Source organism: Triticum aestivum, chromosome 5B (genome assembly GCF_018294505.1).
Source record: "Triticum aestivum cultivar Chinese Spring chromosome 5B, IWGSC CS RefSeq v2.1, whole genome shotgun sequence".
Lineage (NCBI taxonomy): Eukaryota > Viridiplantae > Streptophyta > Magnoliopsida > Poales > Poaceae > Triticum > Triticum aestivum.
The window spans coordinates 409,001,195-409,024,397 of record NC_057807.1 but is presented as its reverse complement, the minus strand read 5'-3'; the positions used below and the strand labels follow the sequence as shown (position 1 = coordinate 409,024,397).

Here is a 23,203-nt window from a genome sequence, read left to right as displayed (position 1 = left end):
ACCGGAAATCATTGAATTTTATGTTTGAATTACACACTACAAATAAATTTCATGTTTGAACTATATATTTTCGAATAAAATTATTTACGTGTGGTATTCATTGTTGCGTGTATTTGTATCATTAAATGATCGACATGCATTTAGTTGCATGAATTTGAGGTTTTGAAAGTGAAGGATGTGGTTGCACGGGCGGATATTTGAGGGGTGGGCGGGTGTTGTCGACGAACATATAGAGGGTCAGACTTGTACATTGCGGTTCCAGATGCTGTAAGCTTGCACACACTTGCGCAGTGTGTAGCAAGAGTATGCACGAAAGTCCTATTCCGTTCCCGAGTTCAAATGCACCCTATGAATAGTAAAATTTAAAGAAGTTAAAAAATTCAAAAACTTCTGAATTTTTTATGGTAAACTTTGACAAAGTTTTGTATGATTGCAAAATTTCAGCACGAAATGGCATTCGTGGAAGTCGTGAAAAAAAAATCAGCGCCCCAAAATGTTTTCAAAACTAGCATTTTTGGAGCATCAATTTTGTTTTTATTGCCACGACTTTCAAGAATGTCATTTCATGCTGAAATTTTGCAAGCATACAAAACATTTAAAGGTAACCTCACAAAAATTCCAATTTTTTTGAATTTATTTACTATTTTTCCGATTTTTACTGTTCATAAGAGAGCATTTGAGCTCGGGAGCGGATACTCCACGTCCGTGTATGTGCTACTTTGTTGCATGCCCTTTTTTTTGTCAAATATTACATGCCCTTGGGCTGTGGCAAATACTAAGACGAACAAAGTTCAAGCAAGCAAAAGTCTTTGATTCCCTTGAAGATGACTCCCTTTTTTTTTGCGAGAAAATTTCCGATCTATTCATCTTCAATCATAGCAGTACAACGAATACCAGAAATAATAGAAATTACATCCAGATCCGTCGACCACCTAACGACGACTACCAGCACTGAAGCGAGCCGAAGGCGCGCCGCCGTCATCGCCCCTCCATCGCCGGAGTCAGGCACAACTTGTTGTAGTAGACAGTCGGGAAGTCGTCGTGCTAAGGCCCCGTAGGACCAGCACACCAGAACAGCAACCGCCGCAGATGAAGAATAGCGTAGATCGGAAAGATCCAATCCAAAGACACATGAACGTAGACGAACAACGACGAGATTCGAGCAAATCCACCAAAGATAGATCCGCCGGATACACACCTCCACACGCCCACCAACGATGCTAGACGCACTGCCGGAACGGGGGCTAGGCGGGGAGACCTTTATTCCATCTTCAGGGAGCCGCCGCCGTCTCGTCTTCCTGAGCAGGACACAAACCCTAACAAAACTGAAAAAAACGACAAAAAACGGAGCCCTCCCGCCGGCCCTTGCCGAGATCCACCGCGTCTCCATGGCCCTAGGGCCACCGGAGAGGAGGCGGACCTGCGGCGGTGGCGGCGGGAGGCAGAAACCCTAGCTTTTTTTGTGGAAGAGGAGGAGGCGGCTAAGCCTGGGTTGCAATTCAACTGGAAGCTGCCTTGAAGATGACTCCCTTGATTGACCCGTCATGCTCGTATAGATGGAGACTAGCACATATGCCCGTGCGTTGCAACGGGGATGAAAATTGACATGTACTTCAATTTTAGAAAACATTGGATGCGCAAGCGCAACATATCAACTCATTAAGTAGTTTAACTGACACACTCAATTGCCCTAAGGGAACTCCCCACTATATTTGAACTTATAATCATTTGTATTAACCCTAAATCTAGGTTGTGAATATGCAGCCGATGAACTAACAACATGACCAAGTTAAACACTGTCGAATTGCAATTATATATTAAGTTATATCATACTCCCATAGTCTCATAATGTACCATCTATCTCATGTTCACCGACAATCCCATGTACAAAGAATCCAGAGTATTGGGAGTTAATTTTTTTTCTTTTTGAGATATGTGAGTTAAATCCTTCCTACTCAACTGTAACAAAATAATTGTGTGTTCGTTTCTCCAGGGATAATCAGGACCCACTCCTCACCCTCTATCGATTCCCGGAGCGGTTTATTGTTTTTCAGACAACTTGCAAACATGTATAAACTGATGAAATTTAGTGTAAGAAAATAAATTTGATAAGTAAACAAACCCTCTCATTTGGATTTAAAGGGCTCGAGGGCCAAAACTTTACGACCAAGAGACAACCTGGGTATAACGAATCGTTTTTTCATATTTTACACAAAAGTCCCTGGGTTTTGTTGAAATCAACCCGCGGTCCGGATTTAAGTCACACCCGAACCGTTATTTTACATTTTTCAAAACCCCCCTGATGTTTTAGGTAATTCATCTGCGGATCATATTTAAGTCAAACAATATTTTTTAAATCATCCATATCTTTTAAACCGTAACTCCGATTTGAACCGTTATATATGAAATTTGATTAGAAAAATATGTAGGATGTGAATATGAGATTATTTTCACCTGTTAAGTATTTTTAAATATTATTTTAAAATATATTTAAGTCAAATAAATGATTTTCTAAATTATCCGTATTTTTTAAACCGTAACTTCGATTTTAACATATTATATATGAAATTTTATTAGAAAAATATGTGGAATCTAAATATGATGTTACTTTTACCTGTTAAATATTTTGAAAATGTCGTTTTGGGAGCAAACTTATAATTTATAGCATAAGATCCGTTTTCCTTTCGTACCGGCGGCGACCCGGATTGCAAATAAATGCTCCACTGTAACAATATAGAGAAAAGAAAACATCGATAACTACACATGCATACCTCTGAAAAATATCGTAGGGGAAAACAATAGATTTCTCATCGCGGGCGCGAGAGAGAGAGAGAGGGAGGGAGGGCGAGGGAGAGAAAGGGAGGAGAGAGGGAGAGAGAGACGCCTTAGGATTAAACATATTCAAACACGTTTTTTTTGTTTTGTGTGAACATCGATGCCATCGTCGGCGAGGGCGAGGAGGATAAGCGGCAACACAAATATGATGCCTCACAAAAATAAAAAAGATGGACCTATTATGGTCTTGGGTGATGGTTGTTGGGTTAAGAGTGTGTGTTATGTTTTCTCTCCCGTTGCAACGCACGGACTCTTTTGCTAGTAAAGATAAAGAAGTAAGCAAGCCATATACCTTGCTTGCATTGAATTCGTTACACGGTGCGTAGATTCGTCCGATGACTTGCAGCACCAGCAGCGAATCCATCTCCACCGTCACCACTCACCAGCACCAGCTAGCAGCAGTGGAACACTTTGAATCGCTATCGTTTTTGCTCCGGTGTACAAGGTCGACTGATTCCATCGCAACAAGAAAGAAAACGTTTTCAGCCCACCACAGCACAGAGAATAAAGAAAAAGAGAGAAACACTGCATGCTTTGTTCCCTCCCGACTCCTCTTGCTTTTATTTTCGTCCAGCCAAATCTATAGAAAGCCATGGTGGATCTCGCCTCTGGTCACCAAAAATGGAATCCTTACGCTAGCCAAGTAGCCAGCGGTCGCATGTTCTACTTGCCCCATTCAATTAAGCCGCCATACTATCTAATTTAATTTCTAAACCCTAACTGTACTGTAACCTTGTTGTTCAACAATGGAGGAGAGAGAAGAATAAACTTGAAATAAGCGTGGGGAGGAGGGAAGGAGCATGTCCTCTTTTCATTACAATTCCTTTGGTTCGACTCGAGGCATCTTTTGCTTTAGTTTGCTTTCGGAACTTTGTTCATTGTCGGTAGCCCCAAACTGTCTGGTCTTCTTTTCCAGACAATCAATTGCCTTGTTTTACAGTGCGGTAGTAATTGTTGCTTACAGAATTAGCACACTTGATGTACAGCTCCAGCCGGCCGGTTCCTTTGCTCCTAGCTTTGCTCTGTGACCCGCGAGGTGGACAAACGATCCTCTACCCCTGCGCTGCATCATCCCTGTTCAGTCGTTGGCTCCATCGAAGCCTCTTGCTTTTGGGTGGAGGAGCAGGAAGCAGCCATGGCTCAAGCCATTGTCCAAAGCTCATGTAGAAAGCTCAGATCCGCCATCGCCATCGCCATGGGAGCTGAGGCCACGGGCGATTTGCAGGAAATAATGGAAACGCTGGAGGCCATACACCCGCTGCTGGAGGACGCCGAGATGCGGTGTCTTCGTTTTACGGGTGATGTCCCCAGAGAGGGATTCAAGGAAATGATAGATTCGTCGGAAGCCATACAGCCGCTGCTGGAGGATGCCCCCCAGCAAATGGAGGTATGTTACTTCACCATCCTTATACATTTTGAAGAAAAGCTCAGATCCTGTCATTGTTAGGCTACGAGATCCATAGGTCACTGGATACGCGAACTTGACCTGCAGGGGAAGAAGGTCCGGGACTGGCTGTGGCGGGTCGTCAAGGCCGCCTACGACATCTTGGACGAGTTGCAAGACACAATGAAACCAGCAGCACCCGCGCGCAAGGTATGTACATCGTTGACCGTCCGAGTACTCCTGGCTCCTTCCATACCTCAAGGTGTATGTACCTGCTAAATGATAACTGATTCCTTGCAGTTGACGAAGATGATACCACGTGCCAATGCTCCTGAGAAGAAGAATATCATGGCTGGTAAGATGGAGAAGATAAAAGAAGAAGTCTGCAAGCTACGGGTCGACATGGACGAATTCAATCTTATGTCATCTGATTCCGATGCAAGCATTGAGCCACCAGTTACTGATGTAATAGAGATTGAAGAACCAATTATTGTAGGAAGGGATAAACAAATACAGAGGATAATGGAAAGTATACCTGTGCAAACAGGGCACTGCACCATTGTTCACATTTATGGCCAGGATGGCAGCGGCAAGACAACATTAGCACGAATGGTTTTCAACCATACCAGATTCAAAGACTACTCTCGCGTATGGATCCAATGCTCTGGGAATTTTCGCTTGCATGAGATGGGGAAGGCCATAATTTCTCGGGTATCAGGGGAAGAGATCAACGGTGATTCAAATGATGACATGGAGTATGTAAGGAAGCGCCTTGACCAGCTACTTGATAATGGTATTAAGGTACTTGTTGTTTTAGATGACATACATCTATCATGGGGTGATAGCGAAGAGTTGACAGATCTGTTAAGGGAAAGGAACAATCTTAGTGAGGTAATTGTCGTAACAACGGGACGTGGACAATTATATTTTGATTCATTGACAGATGAGATGGTATGGAGTATTTATGACATAAGGGTATTTCAGAGTTGTAGTGCATTGAGTGATGATATGTGCTGGACAATAATCAAACAACGAAGTCACTTTGAAGGTAGATCGTTTGACAAGCAAGCGATGGAGCAGGTTGGTGCAGAGATTGCAAAAAGGTGTCAGGGTTCACCATTAGCAGCTGCGGTGCTTGGTGGCGTGCTACTCTACAAAGATGCTACAGGATGGGCAGAAATACTGAACAGTGATATATGGGCATATAACCACATTGGTGAGCCATTCCTCATGTTGGCATACACTAGCATGCCGCCGAGCTTACGGCTATGCTTGGCTTACTGTGCGATGATCCAATATGGTCACACTATAGGTAAAGATGATCTGATTTATCAATGGACTTCTCTCGGTCTTCTTGAATCAGACAAATTCTCTATGATACAACTTCGTGAGCAGTATATTGGGATGCTTCTGGACATGTCACTTCTTCAAACAGTGCCGGTTTCGGTGAGTTACTCCACAGTCCACACTATGTTTAAAATACGTTGGGCTCAATTGGTTTGCTTCCAGTATTTGCTATGCCAAAATATGGACATGCCAAAACAAATTGGCATTCAATTGTTTACTCCTAAAATTTTAGCATGCCCATGCTATTCTATCAGATGGCCAAAATAAAATTGGCTTGACACTGGCAGGACTGCCGGTTAGGTCTTATTGGATGCCGACCCATCACTATTTTATTTTATTTTTTCAAAATTTTGGCATGCCAAAAAATTTACCTCTGAATTTGGCAGGGCAACTGATTAGAAACTACTCCCTCTGTCCCATAATATAAGAGCGTTTTTGACACTACACTAGTGTAAAAAATGCTCTTATATTATGGGACAGAGGAAGTATTATATTCTCTAACGCACTTTATGCTTCTGTTGCAGACTAGTAGAAATGGTGATAAGAGTACATTCTTGTTCACTATGAACAATATGGTGCAGAGCATTGCAAAACTATATATGTGTGATATATATAATACAATGGAGACATCTTATCAGGGGGGATTATGCTCTAATAGCGGCTGCCGTTATGTGCTGCTTAACAATTTCAAGTCATCCAGTAAATTATCTTACACCCACATAAGGGCGTTACGTTGTGTGGGTTCTGGCATAAGGGAGCTCATCGATGATTCGCTTCCATTTTCGTGGTGCCTGCGTGTCTTGGATTTAAATGACAGATCAATGCTGAACTTACCAGATTCTATCTATCAGTTGAGGCATTTGGGATATCTTAATTTATCAGGCTGCTCTGGACTAGTTATTCTGCCGGAGTCACTTGGAGATTTATTAAATTTGTTGTATATTGATTTATCAGGCTGCTCCGGACTAAGAAATCTACCTGAATCATTTGGGAAGCTAACAAATTTGGCGCATATTGAATTATCAGGCTGCTCTGGACTTGCAAATTTGCCAGATTCACTTGGGAAGCTGACTAGTTTGAAGCATATCGATTTATCAGGCTGCTCTGGACTTGTAAATTTGCCAGATTCATTTGGGAAGCTGACTAGTTTGAAGCATATCGATTTATCAGGCTGCTCTAGGCTTGTAAATCTGCCAGATTCATTTGGAAAGCTGACTAGTTTGAAGCATATCGATTTATCAGGCTGCTCTGGAATTGTAAATCTGCCAGATTCATTTGGAAAGCTGACTAGTTTGAAGCATATCGATTTATCAGGCTGCTCTGGACTTGTAAATCTGCCAGATTCATTTGGAAAGCTGACTAGTTTGAAGCATATCGATTTATCAGGCTGCTCTGGACTAGAAAAACTCCCGCAATCATTCGTGAAGCTAATAAATTTGGTGCACATCAACTTATCACAGTGCTCAGGACTAGTTAGTCTGCCTCTGTCATTTGGGAAGCTAATATATTTGCTGCACATCAACTTATCAGGCTGCTCTGGGTTGGTAAACTTACCGGAATCATTTGGGAACCTTGTAAATTTGGTGCATATCAACTTGTCAGGCTGCTGTGGGCTATTAAATCTGCCTGGGTCATTTGGGAATCTAATAAATTTGTTGCACATTGATTTATCGTATTGCCACGGACTAGGTAAACTGCCGGAATCATTCAGGAAGCTCAAATTTTTGGTACACCTAGACCTATCATTCTGGTCTTGTTTTGAAGGGGTCGAGAAAGCTCTTGGTGGCCTTACCAATCTCCAGCACTTGAACTTGTCACACCCTTGCTGTTATCTTGCTCAACAACAGTCCTGTCTCGAAGGGCTAAAAGATGTCCTGGGCAAGCTCACCAAACTAGAGTATTTGAACCTATCCATGTTCCTGAATCCTATCTGTTACTCAAAGACAGTAGAGCGAACTCATGAATTTATTGAATGTATCAGTGTCTTTTCGAGTCTGGAGCATTTGGATTTGTCTCATAATAAATTTCTCCATCATCTACCTGAAAGTTTAGGTGAACTCAACAATCTGCAAAGGCTGGACCTCTCAGGCTGCATGAGACTGAAGAGCATAGCCAAAAGGATAGGTGAAATCAAGTCTCTTAAGTCAATACATGTGAGGAACTGCCGCAGTTTGAAAAGTTGTCAGCTTGTGGTTAAAGCTGATAACGGAGAAACATATAGGAACACAAACATTGTTGAGCTCGAGGATGCAAACTTGGAAGAGCTTGAGATAAGCTGTCTTGAAAACGTGAAGACTACAAAAGATGCGGAGCGAATAAGAATGGCACTGGAAGGAAGGACTCAAAAGTTGAAACTTTGCTGGACTGTGGGCTCCCAAGTATCCATGGAGGGCAATACCCTGTTAGGAAAATTATTGCCATCACATCTGCAGTGCCTTGAGCTACATGGTTATAGTGACGAGACCCGCCTTTCAGCCTGGTGGACATCAACCACATATGGCGAGACCTGCCTTGCACCCTGGTGGACAGCAACCATATCTTTTCGTGTCTCTACTCTTGTAGAGGTTACCATTGAGGATTTCCCGAGGTGCAGCTGCCCACCACCACTGTGTTTGTTACAAAACCTGCGGAGAGCAGTTTTCAGAAGGATGGCTAGCATTACAAGATTCAACGTCAATGACCTCACTGATGGAAACCGAGCAGCAATCCATCGACTCCCCAAGTTCACTCTAGAGTTGGATGATATGGAAAGCCTGGAAGAGTTCAAAACAACATATGACAGAAGAGGTAAGGAGTGTGTGCTCCCGGCCATTGGTGAACTGGTTATTACGGGGTGCCCCAAGTTGTGCTTTGGACCTTTCACGCCTAGAGCTCGGAGGTTGGTGATCTCAGACTGCAGCAAACTAATGGTTTATTCCTGGTGGAACAGAGGAGGCCAGAGTGTGGAAACCCCTATTACCTCTGTTTTAGTAAATGAACTGGTGGTCAAAAACTGCAACCTAGCTCTATATAACTGGACTTTGCTTCACAGCCTCCCTGGCCTCTATAGTTTAACTGTCAAAGATTGCCGTGATCTGAAGACTTTACCACGGACTTTACCACATACTATTGAGGCCCTATCCTCCCTCCGGTCACTATGCCTGTCCAATTGCTTGATGGAGCCACTAGAACAACACTTGGGTGACCTCACCTCTCTCCGGGAACTGAAGATCGCGTCCTGCAATATGTTCAAGGGATTCACGCGGAGTTTGCAAAGACTCACCTCCCTTGGGTTGATGCATCTTAGTGACTGCAACAGTATCACATCACTGCCGGAATGGTTAGGAGATCTCACCAATCTTGAGAAGCTTGCCATCCACAGATGCCCTGCCATTGAATCTTTGCCGGGCAGCATAAATAAACTAACCAACCTGAAGGATCTGCATATTTTGGACTGTCCAAAATTGAAGGGCTGGTGTGAAAGGAAGGAGAACAAGAAAATAATGGCTCACATCCGACCAAACTATGAGTATGTACCATATTACTCTTATGTTTCACTTCTTTTCGCAGAGGCGATGCCTCACTTTCAGTAGTTACTGTTCCCAACTTTCTAGTACTCCGTTGTATGTTCCTTGTGTTCATTCATGCCTTTTATTTCTTGGGTGACGGTGCAGAATTCCTTCACACTAATAGAAGGCCCATTGCTAATCTGTACATTTATTTTAGCTAATCAAAGTGTGTTTGCATTGTTTATTTTGCAGAGAACATGGTACTAGCAGGCCGGGTAGCAAGGACGAGGGCGAGGTGGTGCGTGAATTGAAGGACTGGTCGGACTGCAAGGAGGAGGATGAGGAGGAAGACAATGACGGGGAGGAGGAGGAGGAGGAGGAAGACGATGACGAGGAGGAGGAGGAGGAGGCAGTATTAGCGGGTGCATTGGAAACTTCAGTGGTGACAGACAACACGGATGTAGGACAGGCGGAGGCAGTATTGCCGGATGTAGTGGAGAATCCAGTGGTGACAGGCAACACGGATGCTGAAGAGGAGGAGGCAAGGAGGGATGTGGATGCAGCAGCGGCAGCTGATGTATGCTTGGAGCTGCGATTGGGACTTCCCAGTAATGAAGAACCGGTCCACATCAGAGAAGAAGATGAAATTTCTCTAAGGCTGTATTTATAACACTTGTGTTCTTATTTCTTTCTACTACTTTTCGGTCACGCAGATACACATTTTTGTTAGATGGACACGCACAGACATTGGTTTGGTCATGCTTTGATCGTGTTTACTGGTCATACCTCATACCTCACTGTACATAATTGCAGCGGTCGTTGCTTCTCTAAACTGGAGAGTTGGCCGAGCCTATTGCTACAAGAAAAAAAATCACGATGTATAGCTAAAAAAAATCGTGGTAGAAGGCCAATTTTCTGCATCACAAATGGTTGTGATGTGGTATGCCCATCGAAGTAATGATACGGGTGACGATGACACCAGTGTTTCGCGAAGGAAGCATCTCGACCAGCGAGCTAAAATTGGAATTCCTTAAGGCTTTGTTTGGTGGCTACGGGAGGACAACCCAGGGCAGTAAACCCCGAGAGGGAAATTTCAACAGCACATGGGCTTCCACGGGGGAGTTCTCCTGTTCTGGATGGTCATTTGGTGGTCCAGGCGAGAGGAGCCGCAGTTTCGCCAAGACGAGCTGCGAGTCGCATCGTCGACACGGGGAGATTCGCCACGAGTGCGTAGGCGTGGAACTTCTGCCCGGAAAAAGAGGAGGGTTCGGGCTGGGCCGCCCCATGGATCGGGTCGTCCAAATGTGGCGCTGGTTCTCCCTGGCCAGAGATTCCACGTGGTTTTCACGCACCGGAAAAAGGTCGGGATCCGCGGGGGGGAAACCTTGAAACCAAATGAGCCCTAAGCGAATGCCATGGATGGCAGGAGGCGAACGCCCGAGGGCAGATAAGAACAACGGCATGGGGATTAATTAGAAGGAGAAGTACCTCAAGCAGACCCGGCGGCCGCTGCTGGCTTGCTCGTGAAGTAGAGTCGATCAAGGGAGACATCGAGGCTCTCCATCGCTACCAGCGCCGCTGCTGGGCTAGATGTAAAAGATTGGGGGGCGCAGGGGATCGGCAGGACAGTAGCGGAGCAGAGCCGTCGCGGAAGAGGAAGCAGGCAAGGCATTCCTTTTTCTTTTAGGGGTCAAGGCAAGGCAATCTATTTAGGCGCCCCTATGTCTCGCTTATAGGCCTCGCGTCCGGGGCGTGCCAGACAGGCCGGCCCAGCTACGCGGGAGGTCACGACCTCGTTTCTTTGTTTTGTTTTTCATGTTTTTTTATTTCATTTTTTACTTTCGTTTATACTTCCAAATATTCTAAACAATATATTACAAAAACAATTTTACATAAATAATTTGTAAAAAATGTTGAACAAGCATTTGAAATTTTTTGACTGTGCATAAAGAAAATGTTTCACATGTATACGAAAAATATATACAAAGAATATGCAACATATGAGAAAAAGTTGATCATTTATATAAGAAATGTTAATCGAGCATTTGAAAAAATGTTAAACAATTATTTAGAAAATGTTAATCAAGCATTTTGAAAAATGTTAAATGTGTATAGAAAAAGTGTTGGCCATGTATTCAAAAAATAATCTTCTATTGTACTAAAAATTGTTAGACTTGTATTTAAAAAATGTTAATCAATCATTTGAAATATGTTAAATGTATATAGAAAAATATTGACTTTGTGTTCGAAAAATGTTGAATGTGTATAGAGAAAATGATTCACGTCTGTACGAAAAATGTATACAAAAAATATGTAATATGTTTGCAAAAGTTGATCCTGTATTGAAAAAATGTTAAATAAGTATTTAAAAAATGTTAAATGTATATAAAAAATTATTGACTATGGATGGCTGGAGGAGAGGAGAATACCCGAGGGCTGATGAGAACAAAGGCATGGGGATTCGAAGGAGAAGTACCTCAAGCAAACAGGGCGGCCGCTCGACTCGATGTAATCATGTAAAGGATTTGGGGGGCGGCGGGGATCGACAGTATATAGCCATCGCGGAAGACGAAGCCTAAAAGGGCAATCTTTTTTTTTTTTGAGGTATAAAGCCTGCACAAGACAATCTATTTACTACCGTTGGGTGCGGGCTGAATTAGCCGAGGCTATGGTGTAATGGGCCGGCCCAACTGCAACAGCGCACCTGTTTGTTGCATTTTCCCTGTCTCTCTGTCGGTTTTTGTCGGTTTCCTCCGGGTTTTTTTTTTTAGATTGTGCTTTTCCTTCCTTTCTTCATTTCTCTCTGTGTGTCCTTTGATTTAGTAAAAATACCGTTAAGCCTTAATGCTTTATACTGTAATATGAGGCTAATTAGTTTAGGAATTTCTCACAAAGCAATATAGCTTCTGAATTAACGCTCGGATCTTCTAGTGTTTATTGATGTGTGATATGTGTTGTTTCAATCTTCACAGATAGCTGGATAAACATCGTTATTTTGAGATCGTGTATCATATTTGTATTTGTGATCAAGCTGTCCGCATTCAAATGCGCATCTGGCATCTCAAATGTCTTACTTCGACTTGAGAAAAAAAAAAAGGATGATCAATATTTATCTCCATCTTCCCTGTTTGTGCGATAATCGCACGTCAAGCATGCATGGCTATCTCTCGCTGGAGAAAACTAAGATAAGTTTCCAGTAGCAGCACCTGTTTCTTTGGTATTCCAAGTCCGTTAACGGTCACCTGGAAGAATTTGAATTTCATGATGCATCCCCCTGATTATAACTCGAAGTGCACCAAACACCAAACACGTACGAAACAGCTCATGTGCCATGGGTACATCGGTGCACCGGTCATAGCAAGCACAGGATGCCTCCTCCACCAACCGTGAAACGAGGAAATTATTGTTGCTCAGAGAAGTACTGCTGAGGCAACAGTTTCACTGTCGACTCTGAACTTTATTAATTGCACATAGCCTCAATTATTGTTGCCAGTGGCCTGTACAGCTCCAGCTGGTTCCTTTCCCCCTAGCTTCGCTCCGCCATCCGGGAGGTGGGCAAACGATCCTCTGCCCCCTGCGCTGCATCATCCCCATCCCATAGTTGGCTCCAATAGAAGCTTTGATTTTGTGTAGAGGAGCAAGAAGCAGCCATGGCCCAAGCCATTGTCCAAAGCTCATGCAGAAAGCTCAGAGCCGCCTTCGCCGTTGGAGACAAGGCCACCAGCTATTTGCAGGAAATAATGGAGACGCTGGAGGTCATAAACCCGCTGCTGGAGGACGCCGAGAGGCGATGTCTTCGTTTTAGGCGTGATGTCCCCAAAGAGAAATCGGAAGAAATGGAAACTACGCCGGAAGCCATACAGCCGCTGCTGGAGGATACCCCCCAGCAAATGGAGGTATGTTACTTCACCATCCTTAAACATTTTGAAGAAAAGCTCAGATCCTGTCATAGTTAGGCTACGAGATCCATAGGTCACTGAATACGCGAACTTGACCTGCAGGAGAAGAAGGTGCGGGACTGGCTGCGGCTGGTCGTGAAGGCCGCCTACAACATCTTGGACGAGTTGCAAGACACAATGACACCACCTGCACCCGCGCGAAAGGTATGTACCCAAGTCTATTCATTTTCTGTATACCGTCCGAGCACTCCTTGGCTCTTTGCAGACCCTCCATTCCTAAAAGTAAGGCGTATTTTGTTTCGTTAAGACTTGAATTTGACCAATAATTACTCTATAAATATAAGTTTTTTTTACATGAAATTTGTGTCACTAGATTCGTATTTAAAAGTACTTTGTTATGATAGTGATTTTGTATCACATAAATCAAATATTAAAAGAGTAATTGTTGCTCAAGGTCTTGTCTTAACGAAACGGGTAGCAAGCTAGCCAAATGGTGTATGTACCTGCTAAATGATTAAGAACTGATTCTTTGCAGTTCATGAAGATGATGCCGCATGCCAAAGTCCTCAAGAAGAAGAATCTCATGGCCGATAAGATGGAGAAGATAAAAGAAGAAGTCTACAAGCTATGGGTCGACATGGATGAATTTAATCTTATGTCACCTAATTCCGATGCAACGATCGAGCCACCACTTATTTATGTAACAGAGGACCCAACGATTGGAAGGGATAAACAAATACAGATCATAATGGAAAGTATATCTGTGAAAAAAGGGCACCACATTACAGTTCAAATTGGTGGGTGCCAGGATGGCAGCAAGACAAGATTAGCACAAATGGTTTTCAACCATACCCGACTCAAAGACTACTCTAGGGTATGGATCCAATGCTCCAGAAATCTTCACTTGCATCAGATAGGGAAGTCCATAATTTCTCAGGTGTCAGGGGAAGAGATCAACGGTGGTTCCGATGACAACATGGAGTATGTGAGCAAGCGCCTTCACCAATTACTTGATGATGGTATTAAGGTACTTGTTGTTTTAGATGGCATATGGCTATCACGGCATGATTGCGAAGAGTTGCAGGGTATGTTAAGGGAAGGGAGCGATCGTGGTGAGGTAATCTTGATAGCGACGGACACTGGAGAAATGTATTTTCGGAGTTGTAGTGAATCGAGTGAGGACATGTGCTGGACAATAATCAAGCAACGAAGTCACTTTGAAGGTAGATTGTTTGACAAACAAGAGTTGGAGCTGATTGGTGTAGATATTGCAAAAAAGTGTGAGGGTTCACAGTTGGTAGCTGAAATGCTTGGTGGCGTGCTTCTCTACAAAGATGCTACAGGATGGGCAGAAGTATTGAACAGTGATATATGGGAAGATGGCCAAAACGGTGAGCCATTCCTCATGTTAGCATACACTAGTATGCCGCCGAGCTTACGGCTATGCTTTACTTACTTTGCGATGTTCCAAAATGGTCACACTATAGCCAAAGATGATCTGATTTATCAATGGACTTCTCTCGGTCTTATTGAGCAATCCGACAGATTCTCTGCGATACACCTTGGTGAGCAGTATATTTCAATGCTTCTGGGCATGTCCCTTCTTCAAACAACAATGCCGGTTTCGGTGAGTTACTCCATACTATGTTTAAAAGCCTTTGGGCTTGATTTGTTTGCTTCTAATATTTGCCATGCCAAAACAAATTGGCACTCAATCGTTTTACTCCTGAATTTTGAATGCCCAAATTTTGGCTTGGCAGAATTACTGGTTAGGTCTTATTGGATGCCAGCCCATCACTATTTATTTATTTCCAAAAAATTGGCATGCCTAAAATTTTACCTCTGGATTTGGCAGGGCAACATATATTTAACACGCTTATACTTTTGTTGCAGACTACTGGAAGTGCTGATAAGAGTACAACCTGGTTCACTGTAAACCATATGGTGCATGACCTTGCAAAACAAGTTATGCGTGACATATATGATACAGAGGAGACGTCTTATCAGCAGGAATTATGCTCTAATAAGGACTGCCGCTATGTACTGCTTACCGATTTGAAGTTATCCAGTAAATTGTCTGCCCAAATAAGGGCTCTACGTTGTGTTGGCTCTGGCAAAATGGACCTCAGCGATGATTCATTTTCATTTTCCAAGTGCTTGAGTGTCTTGGATTTAAATGGCACCTCGATGCTGAACTTACCAAATTCTATCTGTCAGTTGAGGCATTTGGGATATCTTAATTTATCAGGCTGCTCTGGACTACTCAATCTACCGGATTCACTTGGAGATCTACTAAATCTGTTGTATATTGATTTATCAGGCTGCTGCGGACTAAGAAATCTACCTGAATCATTTGGGAAGCTAATAAATTTGGCGCATATTGACTTATCGGGTTGCTCTCAACTAGTAAATCTATCGGAATCATTTGGGAAGCTCAGAAATTTGTTGCATATTGACTTATCAAGATGCTCTGGACTTGTAAATTTGCCAGATTCATTTAGGAAGCTGACTAGTTTGAAGCATATCGATTTATCAGGCTGCTTTGGATTAGAAAAACTGCCGCAATCATTCGGGAAGCTAATAAATTTGGTGCACATCAACTTATCACAGTGCTCTGTAATAGTTAGTCTATCTCCGTCTTTTGGGAAGCTAATGTATTTGCTGCGTATCAACCTATCAGACTGCTCTGGATTGGTAAACTTACCAGAATCATTTGGGAATCTCACAAATTTGGTGCATATCAATTTTTCAGGCTGCTGTGGGCTATTAAATCTGCCTGAGTCATTCGGAAATCTAATAAATTTGTTGCACATTGATTTATCATGTTGCCATGGACTAGGTAAACTGCCGGAATCATTTGGCAAGCTGAAAAATTTGGTACACCTAGATTTATCATTCTGGTCTTGTTTTGAAGGGGTCGAGAAAGCTCTTGGTGGCCTTACCAATCTCCAGCACTTGAACTTGTCACACCCTTGCTGTTATCTTGCTCAACAGCAGTCCTGTCTCGAAGGACTAAAAGATGTTCTGGGCCAGCTCACCAAAATAGAGTATTTGAACCTATCCATGTTCCTGAATCCTATCTTTTACTCAGAGTCAGTAGAGCGAACTCATGGAATTATTGAATGTATCAGTGGCTTTTCCAGTCTGGAACATTTGGATTTGTCTCATAATAGATTTCTACATGATCTACCTGAAAGTTTAGGTGAACTCAACAATCTGCAAACACTGGACCTCTCAGGCTGCATTAGACTGAAGAGCATAGCCAAAAGGATAGGTGAAATCAGGTCTCTCCAGTCGATAAATGTGAGGAACTGCCGCAGTTTGAAAAGTTGTGAGCTTGTGGTTAAACCTGATAACGGAGAAGCATATAGTAACACAAACATTGTTGAGCTCGAGAATGCAAACTTGGAAGAGCTTGAGATAAGCTGTCTTGAAAACGTGAAATCTACTGAAGATGCAAGGCAAATACGTATGGCACTGATAGGAGTTGCTCAGAAGTGGAAACTTTGTTGGACTGCGGGCTCCCAAGGATCCATGGACGTCAATGCTCTGTTAGGAGAATTAGTGCCACTTCTGCAGGGCCTTGAGCTACATGGTTACAATGGCGAGACCTGCCTTTCAACCTGGTTGACATCAACCATAACTTATTATTTTGATACTCTTGTAGAGGTTACTATTGAGGCCATCTCGAGGTGCAGCCGCCCACCACCACTGTTTTTGTTACTAAGCCTGCGGCGGGCAGTTTTTAGAAGGATGGCTAGCATCACAAGATTCGATGTCAATGACCTAACTGATGGAAACCGAGAAGCGCTCCATCGACTCCCCAGGTTCACACTAGAGTTGGATGATATGGAAAGCCTGGAAGAGTTCAAGACAACATACGACAGAAATGGAAAGGAGTGTATGCTCCCGGCCATTGGTGAACTGGTGATTACGAAATGTAACAAGGTGTGCTTCGTACCTTTCACGCCTAGAGCTCGGAAATTGGTGATCTCGGAGTGCAGCAAACTAATGGTTCATTCCAGAGGAGGGCACCCTCGTACCTCTGTTTCAGTAAATGAACTAGTGGTGAAGAACTGCAAGAAAACTCTATATAACTGGCATTTGCTTCACAGCCTCCCAGGCCTCCGTAGTTTAACTGTCAAAGATTGCGACAATCTGTGGACTATACCAGATACTATTGAGGCCCTATCCTCCCTCCAATCTCTATGCTTGTCCAATTGCCGGGTGGACAAAGTACAACACTTGTCTGACCTCACCTGTCTCCGGGAAGTGAAGATTGTGTCCTGCGAAGGGATCGATGAGTTCATGCAGAGTTTGCAAAGACTCACCTCCCTTGGGTCGATGCATCTTAGTGACTGCGACAGTATCACATCACTGCCGGAATTGTTAGGAGATCTCACCAATCTTGAGAAGCTTGCCATCCACAGATGCCCTGCCATGGACTCTTTGCCGGGCAGCATAAATAAACTAACCAACCTGAAGGATCTGCGTATTTTGGATTGTCCAAAATTGAAGAGCTGGTGTGAAAGGAGGGAGAACAAGAAAAAAATGGCTCACATCCGACCAGACTATGAGTATGTACCATATTGCTCTTACGTTTTACTTCTTTCAGTCGTTACTGTTCCTAACTATTCCAGTCCTGTGGCAATACATTCCTTGTGTTGATTCATGCTTTTTATCGTATGTGTAGTCGTGCAGAATTCCTTGGCACGAATAGAAGCCCATTTCTAATCTGAACTTTAACAGTTGCTAACCAAGGTGTGCGTGCATTGTTTATTCTGCAGAGAACATGCTACTAGCAGGCCAGGCAGCAAGGACGAGGGAGATGTGGAGGGTGAATTGGAGGACTGGTCGGACGGCATGGAGGAGGAGGATGAGCCAGAGGCAGTATCGACGGATGCAGTGGAGAACTCAGTGGCGACAGGCAAAGCTGATGTTGTAGAGGGAGAGGAGAAGTCGGAGGCAGTATTGACGGACGCATCGAAGAATTCAGTGGTGACAGACAAGGCGGATGTCGTAGCGGAGGAGGCAGAGGCAGTATTGACGGATGCAGTGGAGAATTCAGTGATGACAGACGACACAAATGTTGTAGAGGAGGTGACGAGGGATGTGGACGCAGCAGTGGCAGCTGATGTATGCTTGGAGCTGCGCTTGGGACTGCCCATAAATGAAGAAGCCATCCGAATCGAAGAAGAACAAGATGAAATTTCTCTACGACTGTATTTATAACACTGTGTTCTTCTGTCTTTCTACTGTACTACTTTTTGGTAACACAGATGCACATTTTTCTTAGATGGACACGCACAGTTACATTGGTTTGGTTATGCTTTGATCGTGTTTACTGGCCTGCAGAACTTCTCTTGTATTCACATCGATTATCTACCTAATTACGACGGGGCTGATGATCATAGTAATCTAATGAAGTACTAGTTCTATGTGTACTGTGTAGTGTGTAGGCGCGTCATGGATGGCCGATATCGGCTATGGACGCCCAGTGGCCGCCATAGGCTATGGGTACTCTTCGAGGCTGTCTGGTTCAGATAAACGGAGTAGAGCGCCGGAGGGCAGATGGGAAGAACGTCATGGCGATTCGAAGGAGCGGTACCTCATGCTGAGAGTGGGATCGGCGGCCGCCGCTGCTGCGATGCTCGTGAAGTAGCGTTGAAGGAGGGAGAGGTCGATGCTCTCTGTCGCCGCCGCACGGCTCGATGTAGTACAAGATTTGGGGGCGGAGGGATCGATAGCAGAGGAGCAGAGGCGTCGATTTGGACGGAGCATTCCGGACCGGAAGACGAAGCCGGTACCGCAATCTTTTTTTTTCCATTTTTCTATTGAGGTTTTTTTTTAGGATCTTTTTTTTTTAATTTTTTTCATTCATATCACGAATCAGTACAACAAAGTTAACCCTTACAAGCACACTGAAACGCAAACAAAAAGGACCATGAACACCTAGAATATCCTAAAACAACCATAACACAAGAATATCTCCGGAGCCCTAGGTTATCATCCCTAAATCTTGAGAGAAGACCCCTGCAGCAGAAGGATTTGCAACCAGTCGCAAGCAGATCATCATCTTCGACCACGGTACAATTGCCGCCACGCTGCTTCCTCCTTTCTTGACACCAGCGTTAAGAGGGCATGGACAACAATCCAACACACCTGCAACAGCCGTCGCCATCTTTGGCTTTGAGTACCGCGAAAAGTGTCCCTTCCGGAAGAAAGAGAACTCGAGTCATCCGACCGGTCCAGCACCGCGGCCGGGCCCTCCTCCCGAACAAAGTAGGATCTCCCACCAGTATCAACGCAGAGAAAGGAGAAGAACAGCAACAAGAAATCATACCTACAAAGAAGAAGAAGGGTCTTCGTCTCCCTGCATCCATCGCCCATCTGAGAACCCAAAAAGCCAGTGTCGATGGACCTCCAACCACCATAGCCCGCGACCTCGACGAGATCCGGGGATCCCCAACCCCGCTGGCTCCTAGACGAAGGCAAAAGCCTCGCCTGACCGCGAACGGAGCCCGGAGAAACTTATTTTGACGCGACACCACCGCAACGGCCTCGGCAGCGTCTCCCTCAACCCTAACCCTACCACACACACACCTAGCGAACAGACCCGAGGTTCCCCCTCCCTCCCGCCACCGGAGCGGCCGACGGAGAGAGAGGGAACCGGAGGCGTCACTGGCGGCACGCAAGGGCCTCGTCGCCTCCTGATCGCCTCGTGCAATCAGATCCTACTTTTCCGGACGTGCAATGATAAGGCGCGATCTTCTCTTTTGTTGAGGGGAATAGCCTGAAGCGACTGCAACAAGGTCGACCGAGCGCGCAGGAGGTCCCACATGCCTTGAGCCAGTTATAAGCTCTTGTTTTTTCATGTTTTTATTTCTTTGCTTTTATTTTTTATATTTGTTTATGTTTATACTACGAGATATTCTAAACATATATTATAAAAATCAGTTTAGAATTTTGAACAAATGTTAACCATACATTTGAAAAATATTAAACACGTATGTAAAATGTTTCTAATGTATAAGAAAAACACAACGTGTATGAAAAAGGTAGACATCAAAACATATATATGAAAAATGTTAAACATGTATAAAGAAATGTTTATTATGCATACAAAAAATATACATGATTTATGGAAAAGTAGACATCAAAATAAATATTAAAAAGGGGATAACCATGCATTTTAAAAATGTTGAACGTGTATAAAAAATGTTTCTGATGTATCAGAATTATAGTATGTATGAAAAAAAGTTGACATCAAAACATATGTTTGAAAAACATGTCAACCATGTACTCAAAAAATGTTAAACATGTATAAGTATAAGAACAATATTTTGTATTTATATATCAGTATAAAGAAAAACATTTTTTATGTCTACGAAATGTACAATATGTATGAAAAAAGTAGACATCAACACATATATCCAAGAAATGTTAATCATTTATTTAAAAAATCTCAAACATAGAAATGATCGATACGGTCGACTAGAGGGGGTGAATAGGAGACTACAAATTTTAAGCTTAATTACCATTTTTAACAATATATGCGGATAAAGCAGGTTCCTGTAAATGCAACTAGACGAACACAACCTATATGATAAGCAAGTTTAAGGCAAGGTATGCTAGGCAACAATCTAGTTAACAAGCTAGTAAGCATACAAAACAAAAGTAAAAGTGTGGGAAATAATTAACAACAAGTGTGTCGATGACGCAGATTTATCTCAAAGTTCACACTTCCTTGAGGAAGTGCTAATCTCCGTTGGAGCGGTGCCAGAACCAGAACTTCTGAAGTGCCACACAAAGCTCGCCGTATTCTCCTCGAGTCATCCCCAACGGATGAGCCTCCAATCACTCAGGGTTGGTGTTGAAGGCGACCATCGCACTTTTACATACGTCTCCGGAGCATATCACAAGCAAGGAAGTTTATGGAGAACCTCTAACCGTCTAGGAGCCCAAGCTCCAAAAGTAACAAGTTAGTGAAGATGAACAAGCTCAGAAAACACAAATTAGTTTGGTAGAAATGTAGATAGGGTGAATATCCTCCAATCCCATTAAATCGGAGTGTTTTTGGTGGATGGGGACGGAGATCTCAGCTTTCAATGTTTGAACATGGGGGACGAAAGCTTGCACAAGATTGAGGTTGAAGGTGGAAGAAGAGGGGGTATTTATAACCCCAAGGCTAAGGTAGTCATTGCCCAGCTGGTAACCTCGGGCACCCGGACCAAAAGGGTTCGGCCACTCAGACCAGTCAATAGCAATCAGGGAGGCCCGAGCAGCCAGAGGTCAAGGATCTCGGGCACCTGGAGTATACATGGGTAGGTAGCAGAGAGCACCAGGAACCGGGGGGTCCAGTACCCCAGGCACCCGGAAACCACCAGAGTCCCAAGCGCCCAAGCCCTACTCCAGAAACCAGGGAGTCTAGGGATCCCTGGCACTGGACCACATAGAGGCAGGTATTGGCTTCCCGATGCCTCTGGGCACCCAGAGGTCCATGACCCCGGGCACCCGACAACAAAAACCAAAAGTAACAAAAAAACATTAAAAAAAATGAAAAACCAAGCCTAATAAAAACGGTGGGATCCTTATAGAAGGTTCCCGAAAACAGTGGAGGGGAGAGAATGGGTCGGCGACCCACCCAAGACTAGTGGACGAGCGGGAGGGTGATACCCGTACATTTTGCTCTGTATTTGGCGTCTTAAGCGCCAAATAGGGTTCCGATTAGAAGATCAATGGGCGCCGGTTTTAAGTAGTTTGTTGAACCTTCTGCCCGGTTTGAGAAGGTCTCTGAAGTTTTATTTCTTCTATCTTCTGCATTGATTATTTTGGGATTTCTTTTTCATATATTTTTTACATCTGTTTTTTCTGTACCTTTTTTATTAAATTGTTTTTTCAAACTCAAAAACATTTTCCAAATCCATAAAAAAATCAAACACACGAAATTTCTAAATTAATAAATATTTTTATAAATTTCAGAACATTTTTTATTTCATACATTTTATTTGAATTTTTCATCAATTTTGAATTTGTGATCAATTTTTAAATTCATGAATATTTATTAAAAATTGAATTCGGTAAGAAATTTTGAAATTCATGGATTTATTTTAATTTTATGAATATTTTTTATGAAATTCACGGAGTTCTTTGAAATTCTGAACACGAATTCATGTTTGTTTTAATTCATGATCAATTTTTAAAAACCATTTGCATTTTTTTAATTCGTGAAATTTTTATTTCGCAAATTTAAAATTAGCAACATCTTTTTTTTTATTCCCTAAGTTTTCAAATCAAAATTAAGCTGAGAAAAACAGAAAAACGAAGAAAATAGGCGTGTGATTCTCTCGCTACATCTGCTTGCGCTTGCTGGGCCAGGTGCATGTCGCCCTGGCGCATGAGCGACGTGAGCTGTACCGAAGCCGCGGCCTGGATGTGCATACATCGGAATGCAAAATGCTATCTCCCTCGATCGAAATGGAAAGACATCGGAATGCTCGGCCGGAACAGCCGGAGAACGAGATCCAGAGTACAGGTGTGCAAGCGCCCAGCCGGGGCCGACCCATTCGCAAGCGTCCGTCCATGTCGCTCTGGGCATCTCCAGCCGGTCCCCAGGATGCCCCCAACGAGCACTTTTTAAACGCCGATGCTTAATTTTTCTCCCAGCCAGAACCTCAAAAGCTCAAATAGCGCCGGATTTGGCCGAAGTTACACCTGGCGGTCCCAATCCAAACCCAAAAGGCCGGGAGGCACTTGGGGGCGCCGGCGCTCCTTTTTGCATGCAAAACCTTCACATGTCGGCCTCTTTCCTCACTCTCTCTCCTCTTTTTCCGGCTAGGCCCACCCGTGCATGTGGGAATCTTTCCCTCGCCGAGCCCCGCCTTCTCCGTCCCGCCCCGCCGAGCTCGCCGCCCCGCCTGCTCCGCCCGCGCGCTCGACTCCGCCCCCGCAGCCTCCCCCGCCGGCTCGCGCTCGCGCCCTCCTCTGCTCCGCCAGGTCGCCTCCCCCGCCTCGCTCTGGCTCGCGCTTGCCCCCTCCGCCAGGTCGCCTCCCCGCCGTGCTCTGGCTCGCGCTCTCGCGGCTGTGTTGCTTGCTTCGGGTGGAAGGCTTTGCTTGGACTGCGTGGCACCGCGGCATGGGCGGGCGCCCGACTCCGCCCCCGCGGCATGCCGGAGCCGCGGCAGCTCGTCCGCCGACGTGTGGCCGTGGCGTGGCCGGGCCGGAGCTCGCTGCGTGTGGCCATGGCGTGT

General features: G+C 44.1%; 2 protein-coding genes and 1 long non-coding RNA gene across 4 annotated transcripts; 2 read left to right on the top strand and 1 right to left on the bottom strand.

Annotated features, from left to right (window-relative positions):
• Window positions 1-3,735: 3,735 nt before the first annotated feature.
• On the bottom strand, window positions 3,736-10,729 carry LOC123112147 (uncharacterized). The gene is made up of 2 exons (XR_006455179.1): window positions 10,543-10,729; window positions 3,736-4,550 (listed from the first exon to the last, which is right to left on the bottom strand). It is a non-coding gene; the product is annotated as an uncharacterized lncRNA (long non-coding RNA).
• On the top strand, window positions 3,943-9,881 carry LOC123112146 (putative disease resistance protein RGA1). Its single transcript, XM_044533072.1, has 5 exons — window positions 3,943-4,222; window positions 4,328-4,429; window positions 4,520-5,665; window positions 6,091-9,074; window positions 9,307-9,881. Exons 1-5 carry the CDS (start codon window positions 3,971-3,973, stop codon window positions 9,722-9,724), a joined length of 4,902 nt encoding a protein of 1,633 aa, XP_044389007.1. The 5' UTR covers window positions 3,943-3,970; the 3' UTR covers window positions 9,725-9,881.
• Window positions 10,730-12,498: 1,769 nt separating the features above from the next.
• Window positions 12,499-18,250, top strand: LOC123112145 (putative disease resistance protein RGA1). Of its 2 annotated transcripts, XM_044533071.1 has the most exons (6): window positions 12,499-12,605; window positions 12,688-12,950; window positions 13,056-13,157; window positions 13,489-14,580; window positions 14,847-17,530; window positions 17,741-18,250. In XM_044533071.1, the coding sequence occupies exons 2-6, from the start codon at window positions 12,705-12,707 to the stop codon at window positions 18,183-18,185; spliced, it is 4,569 nt and encodes a 1,522-aa protein (XP_044389006.1). In that variant the 5' UTR covers window positions 12,499-12,605; window positions 12,688-12,704; the 3' UTR covers window positions 18,186-18,250. The 2 variants fall into 2 exon arrangements, with proteins under 2 accessions (XP_044389006.1, XP_044389005.1); XM_044533070.1 differs by having other exon boundaries at window positions 12,552-12,950.
• The last annotated feature ends 4,953 nt before the right edge of the window (window positions 18,251-23,203 follow it).